The sequence below is a fragment of the Phodopus roborovskii genome, unplaced genomic scaffold, assembly GCF_943737965.1.
Source record: "Phodopus roborovskii unplaced genomic scaffold, PHOROB, whole genome shotgun sequence".
NCBI classification, from domain to species: Eukaryota; Metazoa; Chordata; class Mammalia; order Rodentia; family Cricetidae; genus Phodopus; species Phodopus roborovskii.
Window position 1 is genome coordinate 4,777,832 of NW_026126638.1, and position 24,500 is coordinate 4,802,331.

Consider the following 24,500-nt stretch of genomic DNA (forward strand, 5'->3'; position numbering starts at 1 on the left):
GTGATTTCAAAGTAAACCTGGTATGCAGAGTGAATTCCAGGACAGATAAGAATTACACAGAGAAACCCTGTCTCAAAAAATAAAAAATAAAAAGTAAAAGAAACGGAGTAATAATAAAGCCACGTAAAGATGAAAAGCTCAGAGAGAGTCTGGTTACTGTATGCTATTGTGTTGTCTCTGCATTGTTTGACTGCTGAGAAAATAACAACTGATAAAGGAAATGCTGTTGCATTGATTCAATTTATATATTTTAAAAATGCTTTGACTCAAAAATTTAAGTTCAAGGACAAGTTACTGGGGAAAAGGATTTCTATTTTTGTTTCCACAGAAAATGAAAAGCTGTGGATTCCTTGCAGACTAATGTGGTTTAATCAAGCCAGGCCCCCTGAAACAGAGTTCCTGATTATCCAACATTCAAAACAGCTTGAACAAGGCAGCCTTGCAGACTACAGCCATCTTCTTAGGATCCCCACGACAGCGCCCCCTATCAGCAGGAAGTAGTTTGGAAAAAACGACGCCCAAATTCCCAAATATTGTTTATAAATGTTTGTTTTCATTTAAATGGATTTGGTTATAAATGGTTAATGATCACAGCCAGTTATTTTTAAAGGTAAAAAGGGAATTATGGTGTAGATATGAATACTTTGTTTTGGAATGGATTTTCATTTATTGATACAATTTAAGGTCAATTTTGTGATATATATATTTCTCCTCTTGTTTAAGTATTGTTTAGAAATGTAATGTATAATTCAATACAGATTATAGATAGATCTATGATAGTCAGATATAGTTAAGTTAGTTAAGTTTTCTAGATATACAGAGATGTATTTGAGATGAATAGGCATTCTTCAAACATTTCAAAGACCTACAGAATATGGCATTTAAAATGGTTTAGGGTTTTCGTGACAGTGAGACATAATTGCTCTTGGCAATACCACCTGCACCAGAAAGGAAGATGGACATAGAAGAAACGTGTTATGAAGTTTGCTTTCAATATAGCAAGACTAGCCTTTTGGACAAGGGTACTGCTCTTGTCTGGACTGTTTGACTTTGTGATGTATAAATTGGACATGCAGGACCCACAGAAAAGTGACTCCTGATTCACGATGGACATTGCTACAGAGACCCTGCTTCATGGAAGAGTCTGCGACACAGTATGCAGGACACAGAAAAAAGTGACTGTCAAACTGCCAATACAAAAAGACAGTTTAAAGTTTCCTGCTTTGCTGAAGAGTCAGCTAGACACACTTTGGCCTATGGGCTGAAGATGGAAGATTATAAAAGAACTTCGGGTGACCAGGCAGTGAGTTGTCTCTGTCATTTCTAGAGCTTATATTATCCTTCTGTGGTCTTTGAAGGAGTTGAAGACAGATAGTTATGGTTATAGTTTTCTTTAGTTAGGTTTACAGATAAGTTACAAATAGGACTTTAGATTCACAAATATAGGATAGATGATAGAATAGTTTCTTTTAGTCTTGCTAAATGTTAATGGACTAAATATTGTTAGCTGTGATTCTTATTTGATAACTGTTGTGTTACATATTTTGATATGTTAAGGTTAAAATGCTTCTTTTTATTTAGACAGAAAAGAGATGATGGGAGATGTCATTCTGTATATGTTTCTCATACTGGTTATAATAATAAAGCACTGTTGGCCAATAGGAAAGGAAGATAGGAGGGACTAGGAGACAAGGAGGAAATAGGAAGTAGTAAGGAGGAGTCAAGATGGAGAGTCTGAAGAAAGCAGTATGCCGCCGGCTCCCCGGTAAGAGAAATACATAGATCAGCAGAAATGGGTTAATAATTAAAGGCAGAGCTAGCTGATAAGAAACAAGTAACCGGGCCAACAGCATTGTATCAAATACAGAGTCTCTATGTAATATTTGGGGCTGGCGTAGCGGTGGGACAAGACCAGGCGGCAGGCAGAAAAACCATACTCGTTACAGACTGGAGATAATCACAGGAAAGAGAGTGGAAATGGATGGGAAAGAGTGTCATGGAACTGCCACCCAGGTAGACACTGCCACTACAGCCATGAACACACAGCAGCTGGGGATCCCTGCACAAGACTAGCCCATCCAACTTCCCATCATGGAGAGTGGAAGAGCCCATGACCCCCAATCCTTCATGAGGAGCTAATGATTTCTGAAGGAGGGGGTGTCAGTTTCTGTAATGGTATGGCCAATGGGAGGATAGGTGGGAAAAAGAAGGGTTTAGAGGGAAAGGAAGGGGGTACCAGGGAGTGATGGGGTGAATTTAACCACAATACACTGCATTGCATAAACGTATAGAACTGTCAAGAAGGAAAAGGAGATTTTTTTCCTTATTATTTTTTTTTTAATGTTGCTCACAGTTTGAGAGCACAGCCCACCGTGCAGGGAAGAACAGCTCTAGGTGTGTCAGTAGGAACTGAGTGAGTGAGGCAGGTGTCGCATCAACAGGGAGAAGAACGGAGTGAATGATGTGCTCAGCTAACTTTCTCCTTCTTAACTCCAGCTCATAGCACAATGTTCCCCACATTGAGGGTGGGTGCATCCTTCTCTGTTAAACTCTTTCAGAAACACTCTCATAGGCCAGTCCCTAATCTCATAGTTCAGGACCTTCCAGACACCTGTACATGTTTCAGTGCACTTTTGGAAAGCTTTTTTTTTGAAGATAATTTCACTACAGTACTGTCTAAAGTAACCAAACAAAACATCTCAGAGCTTATAAAAAAACTATGAAAACTGATGGCAGAAAGTGTTCAGTTAGAAGAGCAATGGTGTATGTGGAAGGAGGAGGATTCTGGGAGATGTAGTAGTGGAGATTCAAGACGTATAGACTTTAGGGAAGAATGTCCAGACCCTCTCTCTGGTAAGAAAAGACCACGCGGAGATACTTAGATTAATAAAAATGGGTTAATATTTAAGACAGAGCTAGCCAATAAGAAATGCTAGTAACTGGCCAACAGCTTTATATCTCTGTGTGTTATTTGACACAGCTGTGGGACCAGGCTGGTGGGAAAAACCACTTGTAACAAAAACTGATGGCAGAAAGTATTCGGTTACAGGAGCAATGGTGTATGTGGGAGAGAACAAAAAGCAGAACAGCCTTCAGGGATACTATTGCTTAATGTCAGTGCTAGAATACAAAGACCAAGCTGCTGGAACTGCTGAAAGGCTACTCTGCGATTGCCCACCTTCCCATTAGTCTTTGAAAGACCTCAGGTCTTCTAACCCTCTTTCTTGTGTGGATGAGTATATATCCTCCTCTGGATAAGAAAGCACTTGTCTTTTCTGTTAGAAATCACATTACTTGGATTGTGGATACCATTCCAGAACAGAGTGCTCACCTAGCATGCCCAAGGCTCTGAATTTAATCTCTAGCACCCCTCCCCAACACACTTGAACTTGCATTAACCAAAGTCAACTATAGGTAAAAAGAAAAATCAACACTTTAGAAAATAAGCCTAAGTGACAACCTGTTGATAGAAAATACAAAGACCAGTCTTGGTCAGATAGAATTTTACCAATTCAAATAATCGTATGTTTTATAAATAATGATGTCTAAGTGATTTTAAGGACTAAAAGAAAGGAAAATGTTCATTTGGTAAGAGGCCAACAAAAGCTAATTGGAATGGTAACTTCTTATGATTAGAAACTATAATCATAATCATCAAAATCAGAAACTCATCAGCATAGTGGCATTCACTTGCAGTTCTAACATTCAGGAGGATGAGATAAGAGGATTATAAGTTTGAGGTCAAGGTTAGAAAGAAATAAATGATAAAAAGAACAATCATAAAATTAGAGACAGTGCTGGGCTACAAAGTAAGAACCTGCCTCAATGAAACGAAGCAGAAAAAAAGAAAGAAAAAAAAACAAAACAAACAAACAAACAAACAAACAAACAAAAAAAAAAAAAACAACCAAACCCCTCAACGGATGAGTTAGCAGAGTAGACAAAAGGAAAGAGATATTTATGAGCTGGAAAATGCATTTGAAAATGTTGCTAACAAATTAGCACAGGTCAAAGGTTATGAGAGCAATGTGAGAGGTTAAAGGAAAGAGAGAGAAAATGCTTGATGCTCCTCTGGTCTGGACAGCAGAAGAAAAGAGAAAATAAAGAAAGAAATTAGAATGATGGCTGAACAGATTTGTCAACTTTCATTTCACATACCTTAAGCCTATTTTATTAAATAGATTACTTTCGTGTCTACCATACTTTCCTAGTGGATTTATCCTAGGACTCTAGAAAAAGTGGTTTGCTTATGTAAACAGCAGAAGAGGGGTTGGGCAATCTGATGGAACTTGGAGTTGAATTTGTGTTTTACTACACCAAAATTCTAAGCCCTAAGGGCTGCAATATGCCTTTGTTTGGGATGTAATGTACCACAATATGCCCTCCTGGTCCCCCTGATAAAAGAAAAAGACCAACATAGGTGGGATGGGATTCCTTGGGATAGTTGTGGCTGAGGGCTTAGAAGCAGCATGTGGTGATATATTATTTATGATTTATTAAAGCTTGCCTGAAGATTCAGAAAGCAAAGTCAGTCACAAGCCATAGAAGCCAGGCACACATCTTTAATCCCAGCAGCCAGAAGCTAGAAGGTGGTGGTACACACCTTTAATCCTAGGACCCAGGATTAAGAGGTAGATGGATTTCTGTAAATCCAAGGTCACCCAGATCTACACCCAGGTCCTGTTCTAAAGCGAAACAGCTGACTCAAAGATGATCTCAGCACTTGGGATCATACACCCTTAATCCCAGCACTAGAGGGCTACAAAAGATAGGAGCTGGGCACTTGGGAGGCAGAGACAGGCAGATCTCTGTGAGTTTGAGACCAGCCTGGTCTACAAGAGCACAGGGAAACTCTGTCTTGAACCATCTCTTCCCCCAATGTATTTATTTAGCATTAAGTATTATAATTGAGCAAACTGAGACCATAGAATGAGGGTATACTGTCAAAAGAAATTAGCATACACATACCCCTAAAGAGCTGAGCAACAATATCAACAGAAGCACTATTTGAACTACCAGGCACCAGAAAACAATCCACATACCTATAAGTCTTCCCTGTTCACATAAGAAAATACTATGTAACAATGTGCAATACACTAGTATGAGTATGTGCAATAGATACACAATGTTTAATTACTATGGTAATATGTTACTACGTTGACATGCATAGCCACGTTCATATTAAATATTAATTTAATTATATATTTATGTATTATATATAATATATACTATTATATATTATAATTATATATAATATTTAATTATATATAATATATATAATGTAATTCCATTACATTCATTGATTTTATCTGACATTAATGGTAGTTTATCTTTTTACACACATAAAATGTGTGTACATGCCATAAAGTAATTGTAATTGCTCACGGATGGACATGCAATGCCAACAACACATGCAAACAACTGATCATTTCGAAGGGAAGGCACTGGAATATCTCTTGCATGATTTCATATGTCTAGAATCACTTAAGTAAAAACACAGTCTTAAAAATTAGACTCACTCCTTTCTAAAAGTGAATTGGCAGCTGAGAGATATTTTCACAATGTGTATGAGGTTCATACAACATATTATGCTACATAATGTGCATTGACTAAACAAAGCTAATTAACACACTCATCACTGTAATCCCTTTTCTTCTTGATGTAAAAGCATTGAAATTTGCCCCCTTATCAATTTTAACTATGCACATATCATTACTCAGTCACCAATAAGTTTTCAACTTTATTCTGTGTATGAGTATATAAACGTGAGCGTGTATGGTAGTTAGAAGACAATTTTCAGGAAATGATTCTCTTTCCACCATATGACTCGTATTCCCATACAGCGTTTATTTCACTAAATAAGTCTGGGGCATTGAACTTAGATCAGTAGGCTTGTCAAGAGTCACCTTTCCTTGCTGAGCCCTGTCTGCAGCCAACAAATCATATTCCACGCCTATTTACAATAGAGCATGCAGTGACCATATTCTGCCACTAGAGGGCACTGCAGTTTCGTGCACAAGTGGTGTTCGGGGAGCAAACTCATTTTTAATATTTGTAACTTGTCACTGCAAAGTAATTTGTGATTTAATTAAAGAAATTATTACATTTTGGGAATCTATATTTGTGCTGGTTTAAAGATTTGCTTATGATTTTTACAGGATTTGAAGTTGCAAGGAAACAAAAAAAATCTCTCTTGTAAGGATAAATGTAGTACTTTTTCTTTCTCGGCATATAGAAATATTTAGTATTATAATATTGAACATGTTCATCACCATCATCTTATAAGATGAAATATGTATTTATTATGGTGTGTATGATATATGTGTGTGAGCACACACTTGCCGTGGTGCATGGAGCATCTTGCTAGCTCTCATTATTATATTTTAATGTCGAGGTAGCCTTTCCTCATGTTTAAGAATCATATTCATTTGACTGAATTATATCTTTTCGTCAAGTAGGTGGTTTCTTATTTTTCCTGCAAGAAATTGACCTTGGGTGTCACAGATTTTGTTTTTAATCTTCCAAAGTAGTCTTATCACAGAAAATGTATTAATCATTTTATGGCTTTCTGATAAATTGATTCCAAAAATTAAATTAAGTGAAATCACATCACCTCTAGCTGTCTTTCTGGCCATACATTAACCAACACATTCCCTTAGAGATTCATGCTCATTTTAATTTCAGCTACATATTTGCATTGTGTATCTTTTCAGAATAATAAAATTAGGATATTAATGCCACAGAAAAATTTTTCCACTTGTGGAGCTCAGAGGACAACTCTTGGAAGTCAGCTCTCTCCTTTCTCCTTGGGTTCTGGGGACTGAACTTAGGGGTTCAGACTTGTTCAGCAAGTGATTTCAGCCATGGCAGCGCCTCATAGACTCAATATTGTAAAAGCTTAGGATTACTAAATATTAACATCTCAATAATACTCTTTCTCCTTCAAGGACAATTGATTTTTATGTTTACAGTTGTGTGGAATGAGCAGGAGGTGTATCTCCCTTTGAAGAGGAAGAAACTAAAATTATTCTAGAAAAATAAAAATAAGGCACAGAACATTGATAAAGGTCTTCAGCACTTATTATTCCACTCACTTAAGGTGAGCGGAATATATTTATTATATATTTACATATTTATTGTAAAATTAGACAGAAGCTTGACTATAGTAGAAAAGAGTTCTATACTTCAAAAGGGTTCTAACGGCACCCTACGTCATCACCTTCACAGCCATAATCACACAATGATTATTTATTTTATTGCCTGCTTCACAAGTAGATAAACTCTACACACTTTCATGTTTTATTTGTTGGATTTTTCTTTTTATTTATTCTTTTATTTTTCTTTCATTCATTATACCCTGACCATAGCCTCCCTCCCTTCACTCCTTCCCCCCCCCCCCGACCTCCCCTACCCTTCACTTCTCAATTTCCCTTCAGAAAAGAGCAGGAGCCCACTGACCATCAACTGAACATGAGGTAACGAGATGTAAAAGAACTACACCCATAGACACTCACAGACACTCACTTAGAAGTGGATATTTGCCATTGGTATTTTAACTCTAGTACTATGTGTTTATTAAACGAATCTTTAAAATTCATTAGAAAACAAATGTTTATGTAGACATCCTTGGAATAAGTGATACTTTATATGATACTAAAATTTGTTGATGTAGTGTTTCGCATGTAAAATTTTTAACATTCAATGTGTGTCAACTGACAGCTGTGACCTGGGTGCTGTTTTAAAGTCATTTTTGCACACCAGGGTTCTGAATAGTTTCATCTCTATCTCTAATTAATTCTAAAATAGGTAGCCAGCCAGTGGATGACAGAAATGAGACTTAGGTCAGCTGGCTCTCACCCTGTGGTTCTCGGGTGACCTTTCCTCTTACACATCCACACCGTGAAAATCATAAGACTGTTTTTCAACATGACTCAGGATCGGGCTGCGGTTATTAATGATAAAACATTTGAGTGGGGAGGTTGCCTCCTTCATTCTGTAGTTGTGGTACCGAGGTGCCTAGTGGTTAATAGGCTTCAACTTATTTTTCATTAAGAATTCTTACACTTTTTTTGTCTATATGTCACGGGGTGATCACAATTCACAGTTACTGAACAGGTCATCCATTTTCCTTCCCTTTTCTTCTTCTAAATTAATCTTGCATATGAGCCACAGTTTCCCTCTCCTTTATTCCCATTCCCACCCCCATCTCTCTTCTACCCTCCTATCCACTCTTCCCTCTGCACTCAGAAGGGGTGTGTCCTCCCATAGGAGTCAACAAAGAATGGCTTATCAAGTGGAGGCAGGACCAAGCTCCTCTCCTCTTCATCAAAGCTAAGGGACACATTCCATCTGGTTCCAAAAAGCCAGATCATACAACAGGGACAGGTCCTGATCCCACTGCCAGGAGCCCCCAAAACAGGCCAAGCTACACAACTGTCACCCACATGCAGAGAGCCTAGGTTGGCGCCATGAAGGCTCCCTAGCTGTTGGTCTAGAGTCCCTGAGCTCTAGTCAGCTACCTCTGTGGGTTTCTCCATCATGATCTCGACCCCCCCCCCTTGCTCATATATATATATATATATATATATATATATATATATATATATATAATCCATCTTCCTTCTCTTCTACTGGAATCCTGGAGCTTGGATCAGTGCTTGGCTATGGATTTCTGCATCTGCTTCCATCAGGTACTGGATGAAGGTCTTATGATGACAATTAGGGAGTCACCAACCTGATTACAGGAGAAGTCCTGTAAAAGTTCTTAATTGGTCTAATTAATAAAAACCCAAAATCAGGTATAAAGGAAAATGCTGAGAGATCATAGAGAAGGAGAAAGCCACACCCACACTCTCCCTCCTTAGCATCTCAGCAGAGAAGAGAGCAAGTTCTGTTTCTACCTGCTTATATCCTATTTGCTAACTTTGTACAGACCTCCAGACCTCTATGGTTAGCTAGTGGCAAGCTCCATTCTGACTGTCAGACAGGCTTTATTTGCACAAGCAAGATATCACCACAGAGACCAGTTCAGGCATCCTCTCTACGATTGCTAGGAGTCTCATCTGGAGTCATCCTTGTGGATTCCTGGGAGGTTCCCTAGCACCAGCTTTCTCCCTAACCCCATATGGCACCCTTTATCGAAATATCTCTTTTATTACACTCCCTTTCTGTCCCTCCTCAAACTCCACCATCCCTAACCCTCATGTTCCCATTCCCCCATCACCTCCCCTGTCTCCCCAACCCTGAGTTTTCTCAGCAGATCTTATCTATTTCCTCTTCCCATGGTGATTCCTGTTTCCTTTTTAGGGCTCTCCTTGTTACCTAGCTTCTCTTGTGCTGTGGATAGTAGCCTGGTTATACTTTGCTTTACATCTAATATCCACTTATGAGTTAGTACATACTGCATTTGTCTTTCTGGGTTTGGGTTACCTCACTCAGGATGATTTTTTTTCTAGTTCTATCCTTTTGCATGAAAATTTCATGATGTCATTGTATTTTACCACTGAGTAATACTCCTTTGTGTAAATGTACCATAATTTCTTTATCCAGTCTTTGGTTGAGGGGCATCTAGGTTGCATCCAGGTTCTAGCTATTATGAATAGTGCTGCTGTGAACATAGTTGAGCAAGTGTCCCAGTGGTATGATTGAACATACTTCTGATACATGCCAAAATGTGATATTGCTAGGTACTGAGGTTTCTGAGAAATCATCATATTGATTTCCAGAGTGGCTGTACAAGTTTGCACTCCCACAAGCAGTGAAGGAGTGTTCCTTTTATTCTACATCTTTTCCAATATAGGCTGTCATTACCTTTGTTGATCTTAGCCATTCTAACAGATTTAAGATGGTATCTCATAATCTTTTTGATTTACATTTCCCTACTAGCTAAGGACGTTGAACAGTCTTTAAGTGTATCTCTGCCTTTTGAGATTCTTCTGATGAAAATTCTCTTTTTAAATTTATACCGTAATTTTAAATTGGATTATTGGTATTTTGTTGCCTTTTTGGTTTTGTTTTTTGTTTGTTTGTTTTTTTGTTTTGTTTTTTTAGTTTTTTATGTAATTTAACCCCCTCTGTTAGATGTGGGGTTGATGAGGATCTTTTCCATTTTGTAGGCTGCTGTTTTGTTCTATTGACAGTGTCCTTTGCCTTACAGAAACATTTCAGTCTCAGGAGGTCCCATTTGTTAATTGTTCATCTCAGAGTCTATGCTACTGGTGTTATAATCAGGACACATTCTCCTGTACCAATGCAATCAAGGCCACTTGCCATTTTCTCATCTATCAGCTTTGGTGTAACTGGATTTTTGTTGAGGTCTTTGATCCACTTGGACTTGGGTTTTGTGCAGGGTGGTAGATAAGGATCTCTTTGCTTTCTTCTATGCACTACCATCCAGTTATGCTTTCTTCTTTTTCATGGTATTTTTTTGGTTTCTTTGTCAAAAATCATGTGTTTAGAGGTGTGTGGATTTATGTCAGTTCCATTCCACTGATCCACATGTCAACACCACACTGGTTTTTTTTTTTTTTTATTACTATAGCTCTATAGTAGAGCTTGAAGTCAGGGATGGTGATATCTCTGGAAACTCATTTGTTGTACAGAATTGTTTTAGCTATAGTGAGTGTTTTTGCTTTTCCATATGATCTTGAGTATTGTTCTTTTGAGGTCTGTAAAGAATGTTGTTGGTATTTTGATGGGGATTGGGTTGAATCTGGAGATTGCTTTTGGTAAGATTGTTATTTTTACTATGTTGATCCTACCTCTCCAAGAGCATAGGAAGTATTTCTATTTTCTGATATCTTCTTCACTCTCTCTCTTCAGAGACTTAAAGTTCTTGTCATACTGGTCTTTCACTTGTTTTGTTAGAGTTACCCCAAGATATTTTATATTATTTGTGGCTGTTGTGAAGAGTGCTGTTTCTCTGATTTCTTTTTCAGCTTGTCTATCATTTGCATATAGGAGGGTTACTGATTTTTTTTTTTTTTTTTTTTTTTTTTTTTTACTTAATCTTGTATCCTGCCATATTAGTGAAGGTGCTTATCAGCTGTAGGTATTCCCTGGTAGAATTTTTAGGGTAACTTATGTATATTGTCATATCATCTGCAAGTAGCAAAAATTTGACTTCTTTCTTTCCAATTTGTAACCCTTTGATCTCCTTTTTTGTTTTATTGCTCTAGCTAGAATTCTGAGGACCATATTGAATAGATATGGAGAAAGTGGACAGCCTTGTCTTATTCATGATTTTATCGAAATTGCTTTGAGCTCCTCTCAATTCAATTTGATGTTGACCGTCAGCTTGCTGTGTATCACTTTTATTATGTTTAGGTATGTTTTTTTTGTGTCCATTATCTCTCCACGATCTTTGTCATGAAGGGATGTTGGTTTTTTGTGAAAGGCTTTTTCAGCGTCTAATGAGATGATCATGTGTTTTTCTTTCTTTCAGTTTGTATGGTGGATTACATGGATTTTTTTTTCATGTTGAACCATCTCTGCATCTTTAAGATGAAGCCTACTTGCTCATGGTGGATGGTTTCTTTTTATTTATTTATTTACTTATTTTCCTTTTTTTTATTTTTGATGTGTTCTTGGATTCTATTTGCCAGTATTTTGTTTAGTATTTTTGCATCTGTGCTCATGATTGAATGAAATTATCTCTTGTCTCTTCCCACCTTATATTCCTGTCTCTGTCCAGCAATATCACTCCTATCCCCATCTCTCCAATTAATAAGATTAAAGATATGAGATAAGTAGTGCTAGGATCAAAGGTGTGGGGTCTGTTGTTGTTGTTGGTCTTTTTTCTTTTTTTTAAAGATGGATTCAATCTCATGTAGCCCAGCAGGATGGCCTTGAACTCAGAGAGATCCATCTGAGTCTGTCTGCTGAGTGCTGGGATTAAAGGTGCCACCATTACCTGGCCTCTATGGTTAACTAGTATGGCTAACTTCACAGTCTGGTCTTCAGGCAAGCTTTATTTGTTACCACATAAACAAAAAATCACCACATTTCCCTTTTTTGTCTAAAATAATAAAAAAGTCTATAAACTAATATAAGAAAAAGCTTATATAATGAGTACAATAACTATAGACAATATATACAGGAAATTAATACATCAACAATGTCTAGTCCATTTGTATCTGACAAATTCAGAGAAAATACTCCATTATCTATCCTATCTTGTTTAGTCCAAAGTCTTGTACCTAATTTATTTTCTATCCTAACTTTCATTCCCAGCCGAAACTATCTTTTGATGTCTTTCAACTTTATATATTTTACACCTCTTTAGGGTTTTTTTTTTTCTGAGTCTGATAAACAAGAAAAACTATAACTATCTAGTCTTCAATTCCATCAGATACCCAAGAAGGAGATAATATTAACTGAATAAGCAAGAAGTACAAGCAAGTGACTTCCCCCAAAAATGTGAAAATGATAACAATATCTGACTGCCTGGATAGTCGCCCAAGATTCCCCTGCAATGTTGGGGCATTCTTGTTCAGCTTAAAGGCCTAGACTATTCAATAGACTTTTCTATGAAGCAATATTTTTGAAGGACTGTCCCTTCTTGTCTTGGCTAGGTTCAGTAGTCACTGTCTTTTGTCCTGCTTGTCCAACTTGGACAGAATACCGTCAGCAGAAGAGGCAAGAATGCTTTTTTGCCCAGTGGCTAACTTTTGCCACAAAGAAAATAAACTCCAGACGGAGTTTCTTCAATGCCCATCATCTTCTCCAAAGTAGATTGGTACTGCCAAGAAAAGACATGACTTATTGTCATAAAAAAAAGAACCTATGTTATTAAAGTATCTTAAATGCCACATTCTGTTTACCTTTGAAGTGTTTGAAGATGACCGGTCAGTAGAAAATATATCTCTGTTTGACTTGAAAACATACCTAGTATGACTGCAACTTTAATTGTAATAGGTAACTAATTACTAACCTTCATTTCTTTTGTATCCTAAACATTTTATAATAATAATGTTCAAGGACTAGAAATTTGCATTACATTGTTAAATGAGGTATACAAGTACAATACCTTGAACAAGATTAGAAATGCATGAACATTATGTTCTAACAAAAGTACACAAAAATCTATATCAATGCAAAATATTTAAAACTAATAGTTACTTTTTGGGGTTCAAAAGTAGATTTAATAATCTACCTTTTTATCCTATTTTTATATCTTCCTTTTTTTCTTTTTGGAGTATATTCAATAATCTACCCTTATATACTATCATACCTATAGCTCCTTTTTTCTTTTCAAAACAAGAACTCTAATCTCCTTCATTTAACTTTTTTTTTTGGCATTATTAATAGCAACTTGGAAACCACCTCCTTAAACAAGTATCCATAACCCATTGAATGACAAAAAACCACCCACCCTACCTTTTGGGAATGTGGGAATTGTGCTCTTAAATTTACTTCTGGCTTTCTGGGGGCAACAACATCTTTAGTGGATCCTAAAAAAGAAAAAGTTGGGTTAATTGTCAAATCCTGGGAGAGGTGTCTGTATCATTTGTTGTCCGGTCTCTGAGTAATGGGAGAGTCCAGGGCTTGTCTCAAGTCCTGGCTAGAGTAGCTTGTGGGGCTGTATCATCTCAGCAAGACACCTTGAAATTGTTTGGAGCAGTTTTGGTCCAGCATATATCCTTAGGGGTGGTGTTTGTTAGCATTGTTATAGTCCTGGTAGAATCATCATTGTGGGATCCCATAATATCTTTGGAGACTTTAGAGATAGCTTTAAGTCAGATTATTTCTTTTCTTGATATTTTTTCCCCATGTAGTGCTCCCTTCTTCTTTGGATGCACATTTGTCCAAAGGTCTTTAAATTCCTCAAGATGTGTGTTTTTATTTTCCTGGAAAGACAAAAACAAAACCCTGACCCAACCATGACTTTGGGGAGGCTCTTAACCTAATCTTTATCAATCTACCCCTTTATCCTTTATTTATTTATTTATTTTTTGATTCAGTCTATTTGGTATTCTGTAAACATTTTTTTTTTTTTTTTTTTTTTTTTTTTTTTTTTTTACCTTCATAGGCATGTCCTTCTTTACAGTGGGGAAATTTTCTTCTACGATTTTGTTGAATATGTCTTCTCTGCCTTTGAGCTGGAATTATTCTCCTTCTTAAAACCCTATTAATCTTAGGTTTGGTCTTTTCATGGTGTCCCAGATTTCATGGATGTTTTGTGTTAAGAATTTGTTGGATTTAATGTTTTCTTTAGATGGTGAATGTGTTTCCTCTATTGTACCTTCAATGCCTGAGACTCTCACTTCCAACTCTTGTATTCTGTTGCTTGCATCTGTTGACCCTGTTCATTTACTCAGATTTTACATTTGCAGAATTCCCTATGTTTGTGGTTTCTTTATTGCCTCTACTTCAATTTTTCAAGTCTTGAACTGTTTTCTCCTTCATCTGTTTGATTGGTTTTTTTTTTCTTGGCCTTCTTTAAGAGATTTATTATTTCTTACAGTTTTTTGTTTGTCTTTTCCTTAATATCTTTAAGAGAATTTTTCATTTCCTCTTTAAGGGCCTCTATCATCTTCATAAAGTTATTTTTAAGTCCATTTTATTCTGCTTCATTTGTGTTGGGATTCTCAGGTCTTGCTGTTATAGAACCACTAGGTTCTGGTGGTGCCATATTGCTCTTCATGTTGTTGAATCTATTCTTGCACCACCGTTTACCTATCTGGGATTGGGGTAATTATAGGTACAAGTGTTGATACTTGTGATGTCTTTGTTGAATCAGTCTTTTATCTCTTTATTGTCTGTTTCCTTTGGTGTCTTTTGGCTTGAATGGCCAAGGGTTCTGGTGATTGGCTTGTTGTCAGGTTGAGTAGGGTTATCCCAGCTGAGGTTTGCCGGGGGTTGGGTGCATAGATCCAGTGCATTTTCCAGTTGTGGCTGGTGTGAACTTTATTTGTGCCTATGGAGTCTGTTCTTTCAAGTGGTGTAGCTTTAGCCTGTGCCTGTTCTTCTAACTGGTGTGGGTGGCACTTCTGCCTAGAGTCCGCTGATGTTGCAGGAGAGGGCTGTTCATGTTCCAACTGGTGTAGGTGGAGCTTGTGCCTCTAAAGGATGTTGATGTTTTGGGGGATGGTTGGCCAGGGGTAGGATGGTAGAATCTGTGGGTTTGGATGGGTCTTGTGCATTATAGAGTCAAATGGGTGGCAGCAGGGGTGGAAAGGCCTGCCCACAGGTCTCTTACGTGCTGGCTGGCTGCTCAGTTATCCATTTTCAAAGGTCAGAAGCGGACAAGATTGCAACATTCATTCATAAAGCAGTTCTGGGAGCGATCAAAGGTTTTCCTGGCTGAAAGAGCCCTTTAAGGACATCTATTATTTTCTTGGTAAATTAGCATATGCAAATAGCTATAATGTATATAGTACAAAGGATGTTTTCAGAACAGGGTTAAAAAAGATGGTTTCAGATATTGGATATGTGGGCCAAAGATTCAGAGTACCTGATATGCAAAAAAAAAAAAAAAAAAAAAAAAAAAAGAAAGTGTGTCATTTTAGCATGAATGTGTGAAATGTATAAAAATGTGTTATAAAGCTAGGATCTTGCTATGTGAAGGGCCTTTAAAAGAAGTTATACTGTTTTCTTCTTTCTAATATGATGTAACTTACAGTTATTCTTTGAGAAATCCATACATGTATACAAAGTATTCCAATTATATTCACCACCCCTGCTTCCAACTCCCTCAAAACGTCATATCCTTTTCCCTTTGTGTTTTTGTAACCCATTGAGTCCAGTTAATGTTGTCCAAGTATGCACGGATACAGGATCGTTTGTTGGAGCATAGTCCATGACTAGGGACATGCTTGTTAATAAAACTGACTGTCCCTCCCCAGCAGTCATCAGTCACCACGAGCTCCTCAGGTAGGAGTGATGACTCCTGCACCCTTCTTCCACCAGCGGGGATGGCAGACTTGGTCTTGTGCAGGAGCAGAGCTACTCTGAGTTCGTGTGTATAGTGCTCCGGAAGACACTGCTTTGCCCCAGTCCTCCCTGACCTCTGGTTCTTACAATTTTCCCGCCTCCTCTTGCATGCTATTTCCTGAACCTTTCTGGGAAGTGTGTTTATTTTGTGACTGAGCACTCCACAGTCACCCATTCTGTGCGTTATGGCCAGTTTGAACGTTTTATATTAACCAATGCCCACTGCACCAAGAATCTTCTCTGGTGAGGTCTGCAAGCTGCAATAACCTCTGGGTTTAGAGATTGGAAGGTAGTTTGATGCTACAACAGAATGTAAGCTTGAATGCAGTTTGAATGAACACTTCTAGGGACCATTGTGTCAATTCTTTTATTTTCACATTCATAGAAACGGCTTAACATTATACAGAGACTTAAAATACAAACAAATATATGAACGTTTTATTGCACATAGGAAATACATTGAACAAAGTACTACATGTGACATGATAGACTGGGAAGGACACGAATGGCTATTTGACACTCTTGGAATTATTCCAGAGTCAAACCACTTGGTGTAGGTCCTGTCAGAGATCAGCCACAACACGTATTGCACTTTTTTTTCCCCCAGCATTTTGAGATCTGCTTTAGAACATTCCTCATATGCTTTCATCTCTCCCTTGAAATACATTTACAGAGCCGATTTTTAAAGACAAAAGAAATAGGTGCCACTGAAAATGTGCTGTCTCCATCAAGGAAGTTAAAGAAAAATCACCCTCATTCTTTTGGGGGCAAACAATTGACAAAATGAAGTGTCAAAGGTCTGTAAATAGAGGAAGCTACTGCAAAGCTTTGTTTCCTAAGCATTGGCCTACTTGTGATACTTTTTGAGTTTAAGAAAAATCATTAATCAGAAAAAATTTCCTATATCTACTTTCAGTTTTACTACCATCCAGGCCCTTTCAAATAGTGCAAATGCATGAAGGCACTGGCTGTCGCCGTCATTCAGCAATAAATAGTAACTCTAAACCTAGTCGTTTTATCCATTCTAGATTTAAAATATAAAGTGCATCTATGAGGCTTCGGAGTCACCCTCTCCATTTTTGATGTGAGTGACATTTTCAGGTCATGGTCGAGGGAGACCCCAATATAGATCTTCCTGGAATTTCTCTCCCTTGGTCACAGTCAAGTCCTGTCTGGAAGAGTCCCGGGATCAGGTACAGTTGGTCTGGGAGGTTTTTGTGGGAAATTTGACCATAGAGTGTTATCCAGTCACACTAGTTTCCTGTGGATCCGTGACGCAGTCCTCTGTAGATAAAGGCTCCCTTGTCATCTGGAGGGCTTGCTGCAGACCCAGTGTAAGTTTCCCTCACAGTCCACAGTAGTAATGTCTGTGTTGTTCAGAGACACACACCTCTCAGACCCTGTCGGGTTGAACCTGTCAAACCATGAAGACACTCAGATTTATTTCCAGTCCGTTTCCAGACAGTGGCACGAGAATAAACTTTGTTCCCTGAGTAGGAAGCACAAAGCACAAGCCTTCCAGCCAAGGAGCCATGGTCTAATGTGAAGAGACAACAGACAGCGGGGAAGGGAATCTTGGTGGAGAAAGTAGGTAGAGCTAAAGGCTTTGTTTTTCTGTTTTTTAGTGGGTGTCCCAGCAAAGGAGCCATTCATTATCATTTTTAGTTCATAGAAGCACGGTTTTAATGGGCTTAGGACATGGTAAGATTCACAGCTGACTTTGTCAAATACTACCAGTTTGTTTAGATCAAAGGTGGTTTTCTTGAATTCCTTTGTAGCCTAGATGTAGGTATACAACCATGGGGTTGCACATTAAAAGTACCTTTACCAGGTATACAATTTGTTTGTTTTTGAGAAATGGTCTCAGTATTAGACTAGGCTGGCCTTGGTCTCACAAAGATTCATCTGCCTCTGCCTCCTGAGTGTTGAGACTAAAGGTAGTGCCACTGTGCCTTGTTTAAAAAATGTAGGTCTTAATTCTGATATTCTACCAGTTGTTATACAAATGTTAAGAGTGAGAAATTTACTCATTCTGAGGTTTTAGATGTTAAATATCAACACTAAATTTACAGAATGCAGCTCAAAACTTTAAATCTAACTTAATGACGGGCTAACAAGGATGTCTTTATTGCTTGGGGATGAGTTTTTGTTATGTTCATAGTCACTTGTAATTAGGCACTAAAATATTGTCCTTTGACCCTGAACTGGGAAAGGAAGGGAAATAGACAATTCTTTCCCAACAACTGTTTCACCAGCCATCATCAGAAGTGTTCCTGGACTATGCCCAAACTCATTAAGACTATAACTCACACTAGTGTTTGCCTAGACAAAGTTAAGTTATTAAAGGGAGTTTTTCAGTGAATTCTCATGATAAAGGATGCCTCTACATAATTCCAAGGAGCATAATACACACAGGAGAAGTGACGAGAGCTATGTGGTGAAGAACAGCATCAACATAACTTAAAAAAAGAAAAAAATGTGGAGGGATAAAAAATAAAATGAAAAGAAATAAAATAAATAAAAATGAAAGTTTTTTTTTTTTTGTTTTAAGTATCAGCCTAGAAAAGATAAAGTTTTTTTGTGTGTGACTTACCAGCTGTTAAATTCTTGGCCGTTTGCCCATTTCCATGTCTGGTTAGCTTCATTTCTCAGCCCAATCCAGTGTTCCTGACCACCAGCGTATCGCTTCAGAAATATCTTAAAAGCACAATGCAGTTATGTTACAAACTGCCATTCTTTGCTGGGCTCATCTGAAATGCTGGTCCCTGACACTAGGCAACCAAACCACAGTGCAAGACTATGCAGCAGACTCTCATTTTGACTTTTTAGATGGTTCCTATCCCCCCCCCCCACCCATGACTGAATTTTCCTGCATATGAGCTAGGTACCCAGTTTCCACTTAGAGAACACAGTGAAACCATACATGTTCTAAATAAAACAATAGCATTTGATGAAATCAGTTGTGAATCTTACCATGTCCCTTTGGGAATCAATAACAGCAAGGGTAGCACCCTCTTGAAAACAAGAGTTCTGGGCCGAGGCCCAGCTGTTGGCTGTGGTGGAGAAAAGGTAGCATTTCCTCTGGTATGCTATCCACTCGTCCTCGCAGGAAGTGACACGGCGGCCGGGTGATGCCAAGTTCGTATACACGCCAGGGCAATTGTACTGGCCCACTGTGGACAGGAAGATCATGTTTCTTAGTAACAGAAGAGACCAAACACTCTACAGGTAAGCCTAGTCCAGGGGCATGAGCAGAGGGACTGCGTCAGTACACCAGAAAATGGCAGTGAAGTGGGGAAACCTCAAAAATAACACTTGGGCTAAAGGAGGAAACATGTGTGGTGAGTTCTAAGTGAGCTTTGAATCTGAATTCCCACACACGGGAATCAGAAGGCACAGTCTTGGGTGCAGATTGTGAGATAAAAGGATGAAGGACTCATTTCAGGCAGAGGATGAAGGCTGGGAGGTCACGGAGAGGTCTGGGAGGAGATGGAGGAAAGAAGAGTGTGATCACAAGATACTATGCAAATTATTTTCAATTAAAAAATGCAGTAAGATGGATTATTTGGGGTATTTCCTCAAACTGTAACATTTACTTGTGAAATACATAAATGTGTCTTGTCATGCATATTGGCAAAGCTTGGCCCAGCTGGCCCTGGGAGTCACAACAACTCAGTTTTTAGTCTGTCAGTTTGAGATACAAGACAAAAATATTGGACAGTTTTTGATAAATCTATAGAAACTGTTTTTCTATTTTAGATACCATTTTCCCCTGTCAACTGTGATTGAAAAATCTACATTTTTTTCTAGTTAAATGTTTATTCACCTATACATATCTATACATATATATGAGCTATATGTATTATACACACACATACATATATATATATGTATGTATGTATGTATATATATGTATGTATGTGTGTGTATAATACATATACATACATACATACATACATACATACATATATCCCTTTCTTACAGATGTAAACATGCTCTATTCTATGTAATGTATAAATCAGACACTTTTTATATTTATAAAAGTGTTGCAGTTGTCATTCAGGACACATGGATTGTATTTCATGCTGATTATGAAACTGCTTATTTATGGCAATATGAGGTGTTTCTAAGTTGACCAGAAAGCCTAATTAACTAGCTCAGGCAAAGAGCAATTCATTTCAGCTGTAAGTGAATGCTTACTGCTAGCAGGCTTTGAGAAAATTCATGAAGTATGGACTCACCACTCAAGGCAACCAGAGCTATAATTAAGGAAGTAATGATGAACACTGGCAACACAGCACAAGGGATAGGAACTTGAATGGATCCTTCATGATGTTTCTCAAATATAGTGTTGCTGTGGTCTGAAAAGGGAGAGAAATGGCTATGAATTCAGGCTGTAAGATGAAACATTTGGTATTTCTTGAGAAATATAAAATTAAAAATAGTGACGTGTTGTCCCATTAATATGAAATGGTAATAGTCAATTGTACCAAATTCCAAGCACATTTGGAAAATGTTTTGTTGGCTAGAAATAAAGCAAGGCAGGCAAAATGCTCTCTCTCTCTCTCTCTCTCTCTCTCTCTCTCTCTCTCTCTCACACACACACACACACACACACACACACACACGGTATAATGGGTATATTTCATAGCTATGGAAAATTCAAGTGTATTATTGTCTTGTTTTAACTACAATATAAGACTTTTTAAGCATTCAGTTCCCATAATAGATATATAAAAAGAGGGTTGTGGCTGTAGTTTCTTAGTCTCCTTGCAGTTTGCTACTGTTTAAAAGAGATGAAATACATCGGATAAATGTGAGCAACTCAATAAAGTGAAATGTTGCATTTATGTATATCTAAAAGTAGGATAAAGCAAAAAAAAATTAAACTTGATTATGATTCTTGGCAACGGTAGTGCAGATCTATAACAATTGGAAACTTTTATATATTAATGCTAAGTGAGTTGAAAATATTTTTTTAAATGCTGTGCATACATGGGGGCTGCAGAGATGCCTTAGTGGTTAAGAGCACATTCTGCTCTTGTGGAGGGACCAGTGTTTGGTTTCTAGCACCCACGTCAGGCAGCTCACAACCACCTATAGCTTCAGCTCGAAAGGATCTGTACACATATGACCTATACTCACACAGACACAAATAAAAAACAATGTTATGCATATACCACTGTTATCCATATACAGGCAGTCTTTTATTACACAAACACATAACCACCTTTAAGAGACATAAAACATATTCCTAAAATGTCTTGTAAAACAATATTCATAGATTTACCATTAATACCAAGCCCTAAAAATAACCCAAATATCTGTCCACATTAGAGTAAATACATGCATTTTGGTATATGCATATAAAGTAATTCTTAACAATTAAAACAAAACCCTGATGAATATACAAATGATGAATCTAAAAACAATAATGTTAAATAAATATGTAGTCAATAAAGATTGCATAATATATATTTCCATATTTGTGACACTTCATTGCCAAAATAAGGTGTGGTGTCAGATATGAGACAGTGTTTGCTTGTGAAAACAGGACATGCAAATGTCCTAGGATGTTCAAATTCTGATGGGAAGTTTGGCTACACAATTGTCATGTCATCACACTGCACTTCTGTGATTCGTTCATTCATTGCACATAAATTATACCACAGTTAGTTAAATTAGTGATGATGTAAGAATGAACAGTGAAACATTTAATTTCCTAAGATAGAATAAAATAATAAAGAGAAATAACAGAACTATTCTTCCATTTAACTTTCTCTATAAAGGTTGAGCAAACTAATAAGAAATGTTTCTAGCCTGGCAGTGTCGTCCTGTGCCTTTAATCCCAGGTCTTAGGGGGTAGAGTCAGAGGCTCTCTGTGAATTAGAGGCCAGCCTGGTCTACCGAGTGAGTTCCAGCCAGGGCTACACAGGGAAATCATGTCTTGAAAAACAAACAAAAAGAGAACAGTAACAACCCCCCCTCCACACACACACACACAACAAACAAGCCAACAACACAAAAGAAATGTTTCTATGTCAGGATTTGGATAGGCAGGGATTTATCTGTTCTAGCATGTTAGATGACTGGAAAGAAGGAGAAGTCAATGTTTGGCTTCAGATTTTGAATTTTGTTTGTTTGTTTGTTTTACAATTGTTCCATTTGTTGGTTTATTGTGAAACTGTAAATTCCCAAATTAGATTAAAAAAAGTTCACATAAGCTGCAGTGTGAAATAGTTCCTTGAATGATCTTATAACTGGAAGTGATAACCTGCCTCCAACGCTGTGATCTCAACATGTAGGGGAACAGTGTGGTTGCAGCTGGCTTTGGCTGCAAATTGAGAACCCGTCTCAGAGATTTTTTTCTCATTATAAACACATATGACTTTCAATGTGGATGCCTTTTTATAACTAAAAGTATTTCTGTAGATTGTATCTTGGGATTTGTGAATTCTTTTTTCTTTTTCTGAAAACATTTCATTGCAGATAAACTTGGAGAGGAGGCACAGTGTGGCTGTTATTATCAACCGACGCATTTCCTAGGAGTTTTTCTTTTTTTGGCTAAAATCTGTTTTCAGATCTTGTAAGAGAAGACTTTATCAGTCCTGTTGGGATCTGTTTTTCCCTGCCTCCCTTTTTACACCCATACACACTTATCTTCAGAAGTAGTCTTTGTGAGGCTGAGTAATGCATTTAGAGATGGGATGGGTCTAGTTTCACTCCTCAACACATGAGAGTCACGCTGTTTGGACTCAATTCATAAATAACTCTGGCTCCACAGCAAACACATCTACATCCAAAACAACACCTAGATATCAACAAGCTCAACCCGTCAACCCACCTGGTGGATAGAGTGTGGAGACAAACTCCCACGTGACACTTTATTTACATCACTGAGGGTCACAGCTAACCGCAGTTCAACCTGTCACCTAGGCAACAAAACATTCCCCCCTAACAGCACACATCTGAGCCCTGTGCATTATTGTAGAGGTTGAAAACAGATCCACCCATTTATCACCTTCCAATCACCCAAGAGGAGCCTGCTGATTCTTTTACTGTTATGGTTACGGCAATAAGAACATAGGCTAAACATACAAGGGTAGATGGGTCTGACACCAGGCCAGAACAGGGCTTTCTACATTGGGTCCTTCCTTTATCCCACTATTGATTACGGTTTCATTATTATCTGCTATATGGGGTTTTTTTCTTTCATTTTAAGTGAGACATACACATGTGGGTGACTTAGGATTATAAAAATGAATATTGTACACTATTTATTTGTACTTGATTCATGATCTCAAATAAGGGGTGGGGTTTTAAAGGTAATGGAGGTTTTTCACAATAAACCAACTGATGGAACACTTGTAAAATAATTCTCTTATCACCAACTGTCTTGGCGGTGTTGGATATAACATATTCCATTATTAACTGGATAGCTCTTGATTACAAATCACTCTAGTTCCCAAATATTCAGTGTTTAAGGGCTCCTCGACACTCAGAAACAGAATGGGCAAATTCTGACAATAGGAAGCATAGTGTGTATAAAACAGACACAGGGAAATGTGCAGAGTGATCATGTTTGGATAAAAATGAAAAAGAAGTGTATAGTTGTAATAAAATTTGAAAGGAGTCATTGGAGGACAGAAATAGGATAAAGGGAAGGAGGGCATTCCAAATAGAAGGGCGTGGCAGAAGATGACATTTTAAAGAAAGGAAGGGCTTCGCCCTAATAGATCACCACTTGACACTGTGGATGTTCATGTGAGTGTAGCTGTTTTCTCTTAGACTGGAGATCTGTTTGCTTCCACCCACTGAAGGATTTGTGATGGGAGCACTGAACAAGCAAGACACACAGAGAGCATGCCAACATAGGAGGAAAGATCGAGAACCTAACTGTTCATGTGAAAGAGAGCTGTTCCTAAAGAGGGGAAAGACCTCCTGAATTACACACAGATGGTTATGGTGAAACGATGGAGAGTAACTAGGATAAGGCAGAGACTTTTCCATTCACGTTTAATAGCTGAAATGATATAAATTGAGTCAAAGGAAAAGTCACTTAAAAATCTGAAACTCATTTGGCTTCCTCCGATACAGGTATTCTGTGTTGTCACAGCCAGAGAGGTATTTACCAATTTCTCTTTTACCTACTGAAATAGAACCTAACCAAGCCCTCCTAACTCTATTCCATTCATCAAACCTAGAGATGGTACAGGAATGTAAGAAATCACATGACTCACCCTTCTCCCCTCTCTCCAGGTGTGAAGAGCTGTTCTCTGTTACAGAGCCATCTTCAGAATTCATCTTCTTTCTTTTCTTTTCAAAATTCCCTGGCTTCTCTGGTGTATATCAAGAGGTCTACAGCGAGCCCTTGCCAGAACTGCCTTGTTCAGTGTCTTAATCTCTGAGGCATTTCAGCCTTTAAACCCCTTTAGTCTGGCTCCACCCCTTCCTCCTCCCACCTACTCGGTCAATTCTGCCAGTTCCCTTTAATTCATGCTCCAGTGGCCCAGACACTTCACTGGGAGTTGTGGTGGTGAGCTGTGGGCTTTCCCTGCTATCTGAAA

The 24,500-nt window shown here is 37.9% G+C and overlaps 1 protein-coding gene across 1 annotated transcript; it reads right to left on the bottom strand.

The window, feature by feature from the left end:
• Nucleotides 1-16,284: 16,284 nt before the first annotated feature.
• Nucleotides 16,285-24,289, bottom strand: LOC127213011 (early activation antigen CD69). The gene is made up of 5 exons (XM_051173242.1): nt 24,174-24,289; nt 20,175-20,294; nt 18,907-19,106; nt 18,527-18,630; nt 16,285-17,347 (listed from the first exon to the last, which is right to left on the bottom strand). The coding sequence occupies exons 1-5, from the start codon at nt 24,235-24,237 to the stop codon at nt 17,239-17,241; spliced, it is 597 nt and encodes a 198-aa protein (XP_051029199.1). The 5' UTR covers nt 24,238-24,289; the 3' UTR covers nt 16,285-17,238.
• Between the last annotated feature and the right edge of the window lie 211 nt (nt 24,290-24,500).

Coding starts and splice junctions, on each gene's coding strand:
- LOC127213011 (XM_051173242.1), bottom strand. CDS start 24,237: ATGAATTCTGAAGATGGCTCTGTAACAGAGAACAGCTCTTCACACCTG. Junction 20,295..24,173: donor CCTGGAGAGAGGGGAGAAGG/GTGAGTCATGTG, acceptor CTCCCTTTTCAG/ACCACAGCAACACTATATTT. Junction 19,107..20,174: donor AGCTCTGGTTGCCTTGAGTG/GTGAGTCCATAC, acceptor TCCTGTCCACAG/TGGGCCAGTACAATTGCCCT.